The sequence below is a fragment of the Pogona vitticeps genome, chromosome 6 (assembly GCF_051106095.1).
Source record: "Pogona vitticeps strain Pit_001003342236 chromosome 6, PviZW2.1, whole genome shotgun sequence".
In the NCBI taxonomy this organism is placed as follows: domain Eukaryota; kingdom Metazoa; phylum Chordata; class Lepidosauria; order Squamata; family Agamidae; genus Pogona; species Pogona vitticeps.
In genome coordinates, this window is record NC_135788.1 from 119,178,517 (window position 1) to 119,193,054 (window position 14,538).

The 14,538-nt window shown below is 49.0% G+C and overlaps 1 protein-coding gene across 1 annotated transcript; it reads left to right on the forward strand.

Moving 5' to 3' along the window:
* The first annotated feature begins 44 nt into the window (after nucleotides 1-44).
* NOP9 (NOP9 nucleolar protein) lies at nucleotides 45-13,644 on the forward strand. Its single transcript, XM_072977104.2, has 11 exons — nucleotides 45-203; nucleotides 1,566-1,804; nucleotides 3,437-3,844; nucleotides 4,867-4,992; nucleotides 5,963-6,104; nucleotides 7,972-8,161; nucleotides 8,889-9,029; nucleotides 9,123-9,242; nucleotides 10,830-11,060; nucleotides 11,882-11,987; nucleotides 13,253-13,644. The coding sequence occupies exons 2-11, from the start codon at nucleotides 1,600-1,602 to the stop codon at nucleotides 13,408-13,410; spliced, it is 1,827 nt and encodes a 608-aa protein (XP_072833205.2). The 5' UTR covers nucleotides 45-203; nucleotides 1,566-1,599; the 3' UTR covers nucleotides 13,411-13,644.
* The last annotated feature ends 894 nt before the right edge of the window (nucleotides 13,645-14,538 follow it).

Consider the following 14,538-nt stretch of genomic DNA (forward strand, 5'->3'; position numbering starts at 1 on the left):
TGCCGCGGTGCACGCCGGGATGCGGAACAGCTCACTTCCGCCCCCTTGCTCGCAATGCATCTCGGGCAGTGAGGAGTGTGGCGTGCTGGGCGCGCGGTGCATGGTGGGAGAAGCCCTTTTCCTTGCCATGCGACTAGGAAGGAAATAGATTGTCGTTGTTTCCTTCCAGTTGTGCTGTTTACAACGCGGATAAAACCTTTTGGGTGAGTACCTGATCAGTGTTTGTCCATATTAAAAAAAAAACCCTGAGAAGTTTTACTTTTGGAGGACTACAACTCCCAGAATGCCCCCAGCCAGCACATTGCCTGGGGAGGATTCTGGGAAATGTAGTTCAAAAAAGGAGCATTTCTAGCTCTTCCTTCTTTCTCTAAATTAGCTCTCTTACCGTTTTGGAGACTGGCGGATGTTGGGACTTGTAGTTCAAAAAAAAGGAACTTCTCCAGGTTCTGCTTATTTACTTTGGTTACCTTTATCTCTTTTTTTGGGGGTGGGGAGATATCCTGGGTTTTAATGTTTATTTGCTTTTCTTTGTTTATGCCCTCGTGGGTGGGCTTGGTTAATTGTTTTATTTATTTATTTATTTTATTTAATTAATTTCTATGCCGCCCAATCTACCCAGAGGTCTCTGGGCGGCTCACAACAATTAAAGTTCAATACAATAAAAGATAAAATGATTAAAATACAATTAAAATACAATTAAAATACAATTAAAATTGCCATCATCAGGACCCACAGTTGATGTCATTTCAATTAAAAGCCTTCTGGAACAGGAAGGTTTTGACCTGGCGCCGAAATGTCATCAGCGTCGGCGCCAGACGAATCTCAGTCGGGAGGGCATTCCATAGTCTGGGGGCAGCTGCTGAGAAGGCCCTTTGTCTACAAGCCCTCCCTCTTACCTCCTTGAGGGGCGGCTCTTTCAAAAGGGCCCCCTGGCTAGATCTTAACTGCCGAGTAGGCTCATATGGAAGGAGGCGGTCCTTCAGGTATCCAGGGCCCAAGCCCTTTAGGGCTTTATATGTCGCCGGACCGTCTTCAAAGGCAGCCCCACGTAGAGCGCATTGCAATAATCTATACGAGATGTTACCAGTGTGTGTGTAACTGTCATGAGACTCCGCTCGTCCAGGTAGGGCCGCAGCTGGTATAATTTCCGCAGCTGAAGGAAGGCTCCCCTGGCCACCGAGTCCACCTGGGCTTCCAGAGTTAGACTGGGGTCCAGGAGCACCCCCCAGGCTGCAGACCCTGTCCCTTAGGGGGAGTGTAACCACAGTGGTTAGCCTCCCAGAGTCACGTTTAGGCACTAGATGGTTGGGATATAAATGTTACAAGTGAAATAAATAAATAAATTTGCCACAGCCTTGGTAGGTAGGCTGTGTTAGGTTCGAGTCACTCGGTGAGGCTGAACAGGAATTTGAACCCGGCTCTCTAGGTCAATTTTGGCCTCACGCAGCAACCCCTGCGCTACACACACATCCCCTTTTTAAAAGCCTCCCTGATTTCTCATATTCTCTGGGGCGTTTGCTCTTTCCCCGTTTCCTCTAATCATTTATTGTTTTTTCCATCTACAGGCTAAGCTGAGCACCGAAGGAGACTCCGTGAGCGATGGGGGTTCCCTCCCATCCACGGAAAAGAGCTAAAACCCGTAAAGGCCAGAAGAAACAGACCTCGCCTTCGCGCTCAGCCCAGGGCGGTGCCAGCAAAGAGAGCAAAGGGGTCTCGTTCCCCAAGTTGGAGCCTCCGTCCGCAGACTATTTCCGGCAGGCTTATGAGACTCTGAAATCCGGCTTTGACTCTGATGAGGAGAAGGGTGAGTTTCTTTGGAGAAAGCAGGAAGGCAGGACACAGAAGGTATTGAGTTATTACGTGCATGTTGGGGACTGACGTAGAAAAGAAGGAACAGGTTGGATGGCTTTGCTCCCGCTCTGGAAGTTTTGGTTTGGGCTGGCATGAAAGTAAGTTGCAGAGATGGGGAAAATTATGTTTTTGGACTCCAGCGTCCAGAATCCCAAGTGCCCATACTTTGCGAAGATGGAGGATAAGATGGACATTGGGTTGGTGAACAGCAAGAGAGTTGGACGATTAAGGCAGCGGTTAATTTTGTCCTGGTTCAGCTAAAGTTTTGGCAAAGGACGGTTCCTGGCAATAAGTTGCTATTTTATTTAGTAAGGAGTTCCATTTGCGATCCACTTTTTTCCCAGCGCTCGTCCTCTCCCCCTTTTATCTGCAAAACAACCCTGTGAGGTGGGTCGGCGTAAAAGGATGTAACTGGCCCAGGCTCCCTCCAGTGAGTTTCATGGCTCTAGAAAGCATGTCTCAGTCCAGCATTTGAACCACTTCAGCGTACACTGCCTGATGAGGAGCGCCAGTTTTCTTTCTGCTTTAGTTTATAAGGAAGTATCCCAAATCAGAGTTGCCCAGTGTGGTGTTGTGGCAGGACTCTGGCGATCAGTGTTCAAATCCCTGCCCAGCCATAGAAGCTTACTGGGGGGGAGTGGAACTGGTAAAGCCACCCCTTAAATATCTCACTTATTTTGAATGCCCTATTAGGGTCACTGGTGGCACTGCAGGTTAAATTGTAGAAGCCTCTGTGCTGCAAGGTCAGCAGACCAGCTGTTGTAAGATCAAATCCATGCAATGGAGGGAGCTCCCGTCGCTTGTCCCAGCTCCTGCCAACCTAGCCGTTCGAAAGCATGTACATGCAAGTCAATAAATAGGTACCACTTTGGTGGGAAGGTCATGGTGTTCCATGTCTAGTTGCACTGGCCACGTGACCACAGAAACTGTCTACAGACAAACACTGGCTCTATAGGTTGGAAATAGGGATGAGCACTGCGCCCTAGAGTCAGACATGACTTGACTAAATGTCAAAGGGAAGCTTTCCCTTTACCTATTAGGGTCACTATAAGTTGATTCTGACTTGATAGCACATATCTAACTAGCTATACAAGATCATAATACCTGTTCCTTTTGAATGGTGTTTGTGTGTGTGTGTCTGGATTTAAACCTGGCATTTTTTAAATGTGCAAAGTGTAGAGTTATGGTTTCTTGTTGTATTCCCCTTGCTTTTGCATGTATCAGTTAATAATAACAATAATCATTTGCTGTCAAGTCAGTTCTGACATATGGTGATCCTTTTCAGAAGTGGTTTTACCATTCCCTTCTTATGGGGGTGCCCTGGGACTGTGCAGCTTGCCCAAGACCATCCAGGCTGGCTCTACTCAGGAGGGGAATTCAACTCTCAATCACTGAGCTAGCCAGTGTGTATCAATTAAGCACCATTAAAAAAGAAAAAAGGCTTGCCCAGATTTCCAGAAAATCCAGCCTTCCCCCAACTGCAGTATAGGACATAGTGTTGGTGTTGTGTGGAGCAGCAAAGCTGTGGGATGCTTTGAGCCCCAGTTCTGTTTGTATAACATAATTTTCTTTTTCTCCCATCTAGATCTGTTCATCAGCAATGTCTTGGAGGAAGCCAAAGGGGTGGCTCTGCCGTTAGCTTTGGATAAAGCGGGATCTCTTCTCCTCCAGGCCCTCATTCCTTCCGCCTCCTCGTCCAGCTTGTGCTGCCTGCTCCGAGGCCTGATCCCGTCCCTGCGCCTGGCGGCTTGCCACCCGTGCGGGGCCCACATCTTGGAGGCTATCCTGCTGAGGGCCCCCTTGCTGATCAAAGATGGAGCAGAGGACTCTGAGATTCTGGGGCACCTGGTTCTGGAACTGGGAAGGGCAGTAGAGAGAGAGTTCTCAGCCTTCGTGTCGGATGTCCATGCCAGCTTCGTGGTGCGGACTCTCCTGCAGGTGCTTGGAGGCGTCCGAGTCGGGTCGGATGGGGGCCGGGGGCTCCCGGGTTTAGGTAAGTAGGGACCACCAGGAGCATCATTCTTTGGGAGATGTTGGGGGAAACTCAAACTTACTCTGAAGCAGGAGAAGGGATGTTCTAGAACCAGAATCGGCATGCTTTTTTTTTTTTTAAGTGACCTCTGATTCTGAGCTACAGATGATCTGGGGGAATACATGTCCTTTTCCATCCCTCCTTTTCAAAGCAGTTTTTTGGAGGGATGGGGAAAGGGTCTGTGTTGGAGAGCTGAAATTGCCTTAAAATTGAGAATTGGACCTTCTAAGGGTAAAAGTGGTCAATTCCACCGATTTTTATTAAAGCTGACAAGGTGGTGGCTGCACCATTGTTAAGTTTCTTTCTCAACTGATAGTCAACATTCTATCTGAACTGCAGGATGGCTCAGTGGTTTAGGCGTCTGGCTGTGGAGCCAGTGGTTGGGAGCTCGATTCCCCCACTGTGTGTCTCCTTGACGGGCTAGGCTGGATGATCCCACAGGGTCCCATCCAGCTCTGTGGTTTGATGCCGTGGTGCCTGTATTTTTGTGTTCCTTTAAAACTGTGCCTGCATTTCTACAACGATCCAAAGACATGTTTGCACTTCTGCAGAATACCGTCTCTTGCTTGTTTCTCAGTGACGCTTCGTGGTGTCTTGTGGGATTCCCCCCCCCGCATTTGATGGCAGGAGTGATGAAAAGCTTGCTTTATGTCTGTTTCTGCATTCTCCTTCCCTTGTACCTTTTTTGGGTGAAAAATAGCCAGCTTGGACCCTTGCAATATAAATAGTCGTTGAGAAATCTTTAGAAGGAAAAAAGCCTTAATGCCTTAGTGGGAAGGTACCTGTCATTTAAGCACGATGCCCACAACCAGTGTATAATCAGTCTCCCAGTGAGGCAGTTTAAATGTTCTTCTGTGAACTAAAGCTCTTCCCATCTTTCTCTTCTAATGTCTCTTTCTGGTGACAGCGTTCGCCCACTGTGGCAAATAATCGTATTTTCAGTGCCGCTTTTCCGCCTTTGTATCTCCCACCCCCCCTTCCAGGGATTTCTCCCTCTAGAGCCAGACACACGAAGCCAGAGAGTGATGGACCCACAGAGTTTGAGGTTCCCAACACCTTCCTCTCCCTCCTGCATGAATTCAGCGAGTGCTTTCAGGAGCACGTTTCAGGTGAGAGGGGTACAACCTGCTGAGGATGTGGGAAGCACACAACCCAACCCTTCAGTGCTTAAGGGCTGGGGATGAGGAAAACAGTGCAAAGATCTGCAAGTTGAATTTGTAAGTGAACCCTAACCAAGAACCTCAGCTGCTAATTCAGCTTGCTTGGATGTGGGCACTTTATTTATGGAACAAGGATTTCAATGCTTTATAGCATGTCCTGGTTTCCCCCCGCCCCTTCAGAATATACTTTTAAAATGTGAGTCTCCTCCATCGGCAGCTGTGAAGTGGTAGGATCTGTTCTGCCACCACGGATCTCTCTCGTCTCTTCGTACTCCATCGATAGCTTGACGCCTAAAATTTTTAATTGGAAGGAGATCACGGTTCTATGAAAAACAAACTTGTGGGTTCTATATGTATATGCTGTCTCTTTGCTCTGTGGCAACAATATGAATCACTTTTCAGTTTCTTTTGGTGGGAGAGATTCTAGTCTGGGTGGGGGTCTTAATTTCCCAGTGGATCGGGCAGTTACAAAGTGAGTTCTGGTGGACAGGATTTTTACCCTTTTGTACATTTGCACACCCAGCATGTGAATTGCATCTCAGTTCCGTAAAAGAGCTGCCTGACCTTTGCCTTTTTATCTCCAATCGCCGATCAGAGATAAGAGCAGATGTAGTTGGCAAATTGGATGGGAAGTCCCCATTGGTCCCATCTAACTCCATCAGGTTTCTCATCTTGGTTCTCGGAAGAACTTTAGTTGCATTGCATTGAAGAGGGGCTCTGGGTGGGTGAAGGCTGTTCCTCAGTAGCCTTTAGACACTACCGCAGGAAATTCTGAGAAATCGGGAACGGGTGTTGGAAACTGGTAGGTATTGCCGGTGGAAAGAGAGGCGTAGCCAAAAGCCGTAGATTATACACAGGGACAGAGGATCATCCTTCTTTGTCTCCTGCTAAACCAGCTTCTTTATTATTCTTTATCCAGATTTTATTACCAACAAGTTTTTCAGCCTCTGCCTCCAGGTGGCGCTGGAGGTTTTGCACCGGAAGCTGCCCCAGGACTGTTCAGATCTGTCCCGCTCCGTGATTGGCTACTTGAGCTCCTGCAACCCGGCTGCTGGACAAAGGTAAAGTCTTGGATTGGCTGTGGGTGGTGGTGGGTGGAGACTTGGAGCTGCTGCCACCGTTGGCGGTCTATAGGGTCCTAAAGCTATCCAGATGTAGTGGATTCTTGCAGATTTTAAAACAGGAAAAGTACAGGGTCTGTTTTCTTTCTCTGTTCCTCCCTATTATTTCCTCAAGATAGTGAGAAATGAAGGCGGGGGAGAGATTTTTGCCTGGCTGAAGGAGTCATGGAGTTGTGATTGGCTTTTCTGCAAATATCAGTCTATTACCCTGTTTCCCTGAAAATAAGACCCAACCTGAAAATAAGCCCAAGTAGGATTTTTCAGGAGGCTCGTCATAGAAACCCTACCCCCCAAAAAGTCCTAGTTAAGTGAAATCCCGGCCTCCAACCTTGTGCAGAAACCAGAAGATGATGACAGGACTGTATTTGAATAAATGTAGGTGGTTGTACATGAAAAAAATAAAACATCCCCTGAAAATAAGCCCTAATGCGATTTTTGGAGCAAAAATTAATATAGGACCCTGCCTTATTTTTGGGGAAACATGGTAGATCAGAGGGGATTTCTGAAGGAATCTAGTCCTACTCTGTCCTCAGTGCAACATCTTAATAATAATCATCAGAACTGCAGGGCTGGAAAGGACCTTACGGATCATCAAGTCCAGCTCCTATCTAGGAGGCCCAGTGGGGAATCGAACTCCCAACCTCTGGCTCCAGAGAGCTAAGCCACCGAGCTCTCTGGCAGTTCATGCCCAGCGTCTCTGAGGGATGCCTGCCCAGTTCCACCTGCATACGTCAATGAAAGAGAGTTTGCACCTTCTTATGGCCATTTCTTCCACAGTCAGGCAGCTCTTTTCTTTAGGAAATTCCTCCTGATGTTGAGTTGAAAACCCACTCTTCCTTCTTTTGCTGTTGTTTAGTCGTTAAGTGGTGTCCGACTCTTCGTGACCCCCATGGACCAGAGCACGCCAGGCTCTCCTGTCTTTCACTGCCTCCCGGAGTTGGGTCAAATTCATGTCGGTCGCTTCGATGACACTGTCCAACCGTCTCGTCCTTCTTCATTACTGCTGTTCAAATATTTGAAGGCTGCAACCAGAGTCTTCTCTTGGACTTACTCTTTTTTCAAGGCTAAACCTTCCAAATGGGACTCAAGGGACAGCTAGAAAACCTGATGCTGTTGGACTACAGCCCCCATCATTCCTGTCCCAGTCTAGGCTGGGGTGAAGGATGATGAGAGATGCAGTTCAACCACATCCAGAGGACCATCTGCTCCTCACAAACTGGGTTTTGTTTATCTCTTAGTACTGGTTCCTGTGTCACTGTGGTGCTGGAGGAGTCCCCTGGACTTCAAGGAGAAAAAACCTATCAGTTCTAAAGGAAATCAACCCTGAGTGCTCACTGGAAGGACAGATCCCGAAGCAGAGGCTCCAGTACTTTGGCCATCTCATGAGAAGAGAAGACTCCTTGGAAAAGACCCTGATGTTGGGAAACTGTGAAGGCAAGAGGAGAAGGGGACAACAGAGGATGAGATGGTTGGACAGGGTCATTGAAGTGACCAACATGAATTTGACCCAACTTCGGGAGGCAGTGGAAGACAGGAGGGCCTGGCGTGCTCTGGTCCATGGGGTCACGAAGAGTCAGACACGACTTAATGACTAAACAACAACAAGTGGTTCCATCTTTTCTCATTAGCTCCTACTGCTTTTGCCTTTGTCTTTTTTAATTTTTATTGCTACCAGGGGCTGGCATGGTGGGCTTTGAGCGCCCCAGAGAGGTGGGTGCCTTTGTTGGGTGGGTGGGTGGGAGGGAGGGAGGCGAGGCTGTGGTGTTGCTTGTGCATCTTCCGTTTATGGCTTATTCGTCTCCCTCAGCATGCTCCTTGTGTTCCTGAAAGATGCCACGTGCAGCCGGGTGCTGGATAAGGTCCTGGAGGTGTCTGACCGAAAGGCGTTGCTTTCCTTCTACAAGGCCCACGTCAAGGGGCAGTTGCAGGTCCTGGCGGTCCACAAAGTGGCCAATTTCACCTTGCAGCGTCTCATCCGGGCCGCGTCCCCAAAGCTGGTGAGTGAGAGAGCCTTTGGGAAGGCCATCCGAAGGGTGCTGGTCGTACGTCAAGGTCACGGGGGCTCCGCGGATCTTTGTTCTGTTCCACCCCAAGAACTTTTGTTTGAATTCTCGTGTTTGGGAAATTGCTTGGCTTTTGTGAACGGGGGAATGTGGATTGCTGTGAAGAGGAAGGCTCTGTGCCGCCACTGCACCGTTTCCCCACCAGCCCGGTGTGCAGAATTTGCCAAAAACCCGCTTGCAACTCAGTGGAAGTCAGACTGATCAAAGAGTGGATTCCGTACTGGGGGGCTTTTCTTTCCCCTCCTGGGGGGCTTCCTATGCAACTCTTCTGAGGCAGAGGAGGGGCTGGGGGGTAGACCCCCTGCTTGCCGTGCGGAAGGTCACCGGATTGATCCTTGGCACCTCCAGGTCAGATGAGGAAGAAATCTCGGCCCAAAATTTTAGCAAACTATTGCCAGGCATTGTGTGAATAACGTCAGGCCAGACAAACCTCAGTGTAAGACATATTCCAGTGCTCCTAAATTCCAAGCCCATCATCCCCACCGAACATGGCTGAAAATATTGTGAGGTCCTGATCTGCACTATGTTGCACTCGTCCCCCCCCCCAGTCACCTAAATAATATTTTAAAGGAAATCCATCTGGAGAAGAGTGGAGTGGGCTTCCCTCCCATCTCTCCCCACCCTTTGGGTGTTCCTTCATCTCTTCCTGTCTGTCTTCCAGTTGGCGAATCTCCTTGAGGAGCTGAGTCCAGGCGTTGAAGCGATCATGGCTCACGAGCACCTGGGAGTGATCACGGCGCTCCTGGGGGCCTGCCGGAAACACGAGGCTCACCAGCATGAAGTGGTGCGGATCCTCCTGGAGGTGCGTCTCCCCTCTTGGTGCCCCTTGTCCTTCGGCCGCCTTGCCTGGGCTTGCTCTGATCTTGTGCCCTTTCTCGGCTCCTGCCTCCCTCAGGCTTTCCACTGCTGGGAACCTGCATCCCGCCAGCTGGCGTGTGTCCCTCTCATTGCTTCCGTGCTGGCATATGAGGTGTATTATGGGGAAGAGGTAGAGGACGACCCATCCCAGTCCAAGGTAGGCAGTGTGGTTGAGCGGGTGTGACGGGGCTAGAAAGCAGTAGACATGAGCGGAAGAAGCACTTCTTCCATGAATTCTGTGCCATTTGCCTCCTCTTCTGCCTGAACTGAATTGATTCTTCCCAGCTGTTCATTTGTATGGCTTGTTTTACAGTTATTATTAAGAGTGGACATTGAAGTTTCCTTGTTCCCTTCTTCCTTTCTTGTATTTTTTTAAAAAATATATAATGTCTTTTAGATTTTAAATCTGCAGCCAGGGATGGCTTTGTTTTGATCTTGTGCGAGCCATTCCCAGCTGTCCTTGTTGAAAAGTGGCTTTCAAATACTTCAGTTTGAAAGCAAAATGTGCTGCTTATCTGCCGCCCCATAATGCTTAAAGCTCTCTCTGGGTGGTTTTACAAATTGTGCAGGCTAGACATTGTTGCCCCCCACTTCCCCGGCAATCTGGGTTCTTCATTTTACTGACCTTGGAAGGCTGAGTCAGCCTTGAGCCGGCTACCTGATTCTGCTAGGATCAGACTCGGGTTGTGAGCAGAGGCTTGGCTGTAGTACTGCAGTTCCACCACGGTGCCACAAGGCTCCTTTATGAAAGGCCATTAAAAAAGGCCACGGGGAGGGGGGGCTCAGGAGACCCCACATCCACCCTGTGAGCTGCTTTTCGCTGGCAATGCCAGTTGGTGGTTGGACACGAAAGGATCTCCAAGCAGGAGACCTCTTGATCTGGAGAAAAGCATGGAAGGAGGTTTAGCCAATAATTCCTGTGACTGTTGAAGAGTCAGCCTTTAAATGTACAGAATAATGCTGTTAAAGGAGAGCCAGTGTGGTATAAGAGATAGAGAGGTGGAAATACGATCTTTCGAATCTCCCCCTCCCCATGAAAACTCGCTGGCTTTGGGCGAGGGAGGCACCCCTCTTGAAATATCTTTTATATCTTGAAAATCTGTGAAGGTGACTGTAAATCAGATGCGACTTCAGGGCGGATGAGAACCGCATACTGTTAAAGATCTGCTCCGTTTGAAATCTGACTTGTAGACAGCTGATATGGTTACCTCCCTTGCCCTTTACTAGGTCACCGTATCTTGTTTTGCACGAGTACTAAACTATTCCTTTAAAATGAAAGTGGGAGGCTTTTCCTCTCTGTTTCTCAAAAAAATGTTCTTGCAAGACGAGGAAACAGATCCAGGATGGGGGGGTGAGTGGAGAAGCCGGGGCCAACCCTGGAGGGGCAGTGAAAGCAGAAATGCAGGAAGAACATCTGGGTTGGTTTAAAATTTGCAAAGCAAAGCGTGCTGCTTATATACCTCCCCATAGGGATTAAAGCACACTCTGGGGTTTTTTTTACAAGTCAGTTGTTCAGGCTACGCATTGCCCTCCACCTATGCAGCAAGCTGGATATTTAGTTGACCAACCTTGGAAGGGTGGAAGGCTGAGTCGGCCTTGTACTGGCTCCATTGTCGTCAAAATCAAATTATGAGCAGAATCTTGATTGCAGTACTGCACTTTAACCACGGCTCCACGAGGCTGATTTACTTGGTCTGAAGGGACCTCCTCCCCTCTTTCTACGTATGTCTCTCTCTTTCCACAGGCTGACCTGTCCCGTCCTTTGAGCTCTGTCTCCTACCATGGCTCCCTCCTACTCCAGCACTTGCTGCATTTTGCTGACCCCTCGGTTGTGCTGCAGAGCATGGCGTCCATGACCCCCGAGGACCTGGTCACGTTGGCTTGTGATCCGGCAGGCAGTCATGTCTACGATGCCCTCTTGGCCAGCCCCTCCGTCCCCGAGAAACAGAGGCGGAAAATTCTCCGTCTGCTCAAGGTGCGTGCTGGGGGCATCCGTTGTAAGGATCCTGCTCAAAACTGCGTGGGACGTCCGCGGCTTGCCTGCTTCTGTGGGTCAAGCTGGAGCAGTCCGGATAAAACAGGAACAAAACGGGATTCACAGGGAGGCCAGAAATATCCTTTATTAGGAGCAGTTACAATTCTGAAGCCGTCTGCAAGCTTCCAGGTTCTCCAGAATGCTTCAGCAGACCTGAGAGTTGAAGAAATGGGGGAGAGGGGAGAGCCTGATGAAAAGGACTGGAGGGCTTGAAACCTTGCACGTGTAGGGGAGAAAACAAGTTGTCTTAACGAATCTTAAAAATTTGAAGTTTGTGTTACTTTTGTGTAGCAACACAGTTCCTTTCTCCCTCCCTCCCTCCCTCCCTCCCTCCCTCCCTCCCTCCCTCCCTCCCTTTCTTTCTTTCTTTCTTTCTTTCTTTCTTTCTTTCTTTCTTTCTTTCTTTCTTTCTTTCTTTCTTTCTTTCTTTCTTTCTTTCTTTCTTTCTTTCTTTCTTTCTTTCTTTCTTTCTTTCTTTCTTTCTTTCTTTCTTTCTTTCTTTTGGTCCTTGGGTCCTTTTAAGAAGAAAGGTGGGGGGGGGCGAAACTATTTTAAGTAACAAAATAAATAAATTGTATTATCCAAGCTGGTGTTGATTCCATGATCAGACGGAGCGAGGCAAGGTGTTCATGCATCCAGATTTGTTGTAACACTACTATTCTGTATTAAATGCAAGACTTTTTTTTGGTGGAATTCTGAACCTGATGTGACCTATCCTTTTTTCTCCTCTTCTTCTTTTTCTCCCCCCTTCCCATCTGCAGGGCCGCTATGTGTCTCTGGCTTGCAACAAACATGGGAGCCGTGTTCTGGACGCCATGTGGGGCCGGGCCACTTTGCCCGCCAAGCGAGAGATGGCTCAAGAGCTTGGTAAGGCTCTTGTTTCCCTTCACCCTCTCCCCGTGATCGTGGCAGGGAGAAATCTCCCAAAGCGGTGCTTTTAGGACTGAATATTTATAAAAATGGGTCATGCATTGAGGGTTGTGCTCCGTGAACGGTCGCATGTCCTTGTTTGGCAAGACTAGCCTCCGTGGTTCATTTCCCAGCCCCCAAAGGAGCAGCGTCGTGGGGCTGAGTTTCCCTTTTCGAGCAAACCTGTGATAAGATCCACATCGTGCCAGAATAATTTGTTCAGATGTCGTAGGAAGGCAAAGTAGCATTTATTTAACAGGTGGCATGGATCTAAGCCTGCACAGTCCCCAGGGCACTGCCAGAAGAAGGTCATGGTAAACCGTTTCTGTGTATATTCTCTGCCCGGAAGACACTGGAAGGGATGATCATAAATTGGAATTGACTTGACGGGACATTACTTATTATTATTATTATTATTACATTTTCAAGCTGGGGCGGGGAATCTAGTGTAGTGGATAGAGTGATGGACGAGGACTCGGGAAACCTGGGTTTGAATCCTCCCATCACTTGGGGGGGTGGAGAGTGAAACAAGTAGACCCTGTCCTCAAACAGCTGACTTACCCGACGGTCTCTGTAAATCAGTTCCGGCATGATGGCACAGAAACACACGCAGAGAAAGTTCTAAGGACCCCTTGCTTAAAACAGTAACCTGGAGCACTGGGTGGTTCAGTGGTAGAATTCTCACCTGCCGCATGGAAGGCCTGGGTTCGATTTCCGACCAATGCAACCCCTGTTTTGAACTGCTGGTTAGCTCAGTGGCTTCAGCCTCTGGCTACAGGTTGGGAGTTCGATTCCCCCACTGGGTCTCCTTGACGGAGGCTGGACCCGATGCTCCGTGAAGTTCCTTCCAGCTCTGCAGTTCTAGGATTATTAAGATTAGTATGATTGGATTTGCTGCTTGGCTGGCTTGGGGGTAGATACAGTATCTGAGGTTTGTAGTCCAGACAAGGATGTTTCCTAGCTTCAGATGCCTAACTCTGCTCCTGTGAAACTGCCTCTGTTCTGGGATCAAACCCTTGGTGGATTGAACCCAGAATGGTCGGCTCCGAGTTCAGAGTCCCAGGGCAGTGGAAGGTCCTTCCTGCCTTTTCCATTGTCCTTGGATTGGGCCGTCCCGTTTAGAAAGTTACAGCCACCCTTGGCTCCTTTCAGGGTTTGCTCTTTGATCCCCCCCCCGGGTGCCCTTCTGACCGTTTGTAATCCTAATCCTCCTCCTTTCCTAGCGGAGCAGGAACCGCAGCTACGGCACGACCCTTTCGGCCACCACGTGGCCCGCAATTTCGCCTTGACGCACTTCCTCAAACGCCGCCGGGATTGGGAGCACCACCAGGAGGCCGAGAAGAAGCGGAAGGACCTTTTTGCCGAGATCCTGGAGGGCTGACTCGGAAAGGAGGGCGGCCGGTCCGAAAGCCGATGATTGCAACCTTCTTGCCTTGCCGTGAAAACGACGGACCGGCTTTGCAAAGCGGCCTGGCGTCGTTCGCACTCCTTAAGGCTGTTTCTGACCGGCCAAAGCACCAGAGACTATGCAAAGGGGCTTGCGGGCACAGCGCTCCTCTGCCTGTTTTCAAACTGGATATACTTTATTGCAGATATTAAAACAACTGTTTGTTTACTTGCCCTGTTGTGTTTTTCTTTTGGAACAAGGGTTTTGTTCAGTGGGGTGGTGTGGGCAAGCCAGATTTTGGAGGCCAAGGTGGCTTTGAATCCTAGAATCGTTGAGTTGGAAGGGGTCTCAAAGGCCCCCCCCCGGCTCAAGGCAGGAATCCAGATCAAAGCAGATTGGACAGAGGGTGGTCTGATTTTCTCTTGAATGCCTCCTGCATTTGAGCGCTCGCCACCTCCCGAGGTCATCGCTTCCGCCGTCATACAATTAGGAAGTTTTTCGTAATATTCAGCCTAAATCTGGCTTCCTGTAGTTTGAGCCCATAATTACATGTCCTGCACTCTGGGATGATCGAGAACAGATCCTGGCTCTCCTCTGTAAGACCACCTATCAAGTGTTTGAAAAATGCTATCTTTCCCCCTCTTGGTCTTTTCTCAAGGCTTAACAGGCCCAGTTCTTTCCCTCTTTCCTCTTAGGGCTTGGTTTCCAGTCCCCTGACCGTCCGTTTTGCCCTCCTCTGGACTCGCTCCAGTTGGTTGGCTGCCTCCTTATATTTCATTCTTTTTCAGTTATCGTAATAATGTATTGCTCTCCTTTGAACTTGCTCCCGATTGTCGGCATCCTTCTTAAAGTGCGGTGTCCAGAACTGGAAACAAGACTCAAGGGGAGGCCTAAACCAGTGCTAAATAAGGGGGGACTAGCACCTCTCGGGATTTGGAGACTATACTTATTGTTTTCGACGTGACCCAGAGGGCAGCTTTCAGTCTTTAGATTTCACCTGTTTTAAATATGGCAAATATCTCTTTCTCCACTTGTCTGGATCCCTGGCTTCCCAGAGGTTGGGAGTTCAATTCCCCACTGGACCACTTTGACAGGGGCTGGACTGGATGATCCCACAGGGCC

What these genes read in the sequence shown, in the direction of transcription:
- NOP9 (XM_072977104.2), top strand. Translation starts at nt 1,600, where the DNA reads ATGGGGGTTCCCTCCCATCCACGGAAAAGAGCTAAAACCCGTAAAGGC. An exon ending in CCGGGGGCTCCCGGGTTTAG is followed by an intron (nt 3,845 to 4,866) that starts GTAAGTAGGGAC and finishes CCCCCCTTCCAG; the next exon opens with GGATTTCTCCCTCTAGAGCC. An exon ending in TGGTGCGGATCCTCCTGGAG is followed by an intron (nt 9,030 to 9,122) that starts GTGCGTCTCCCC and finishes TGCCTCCCTCAG; the next exon opens with GCTTTCCACTGCTGGGAACC.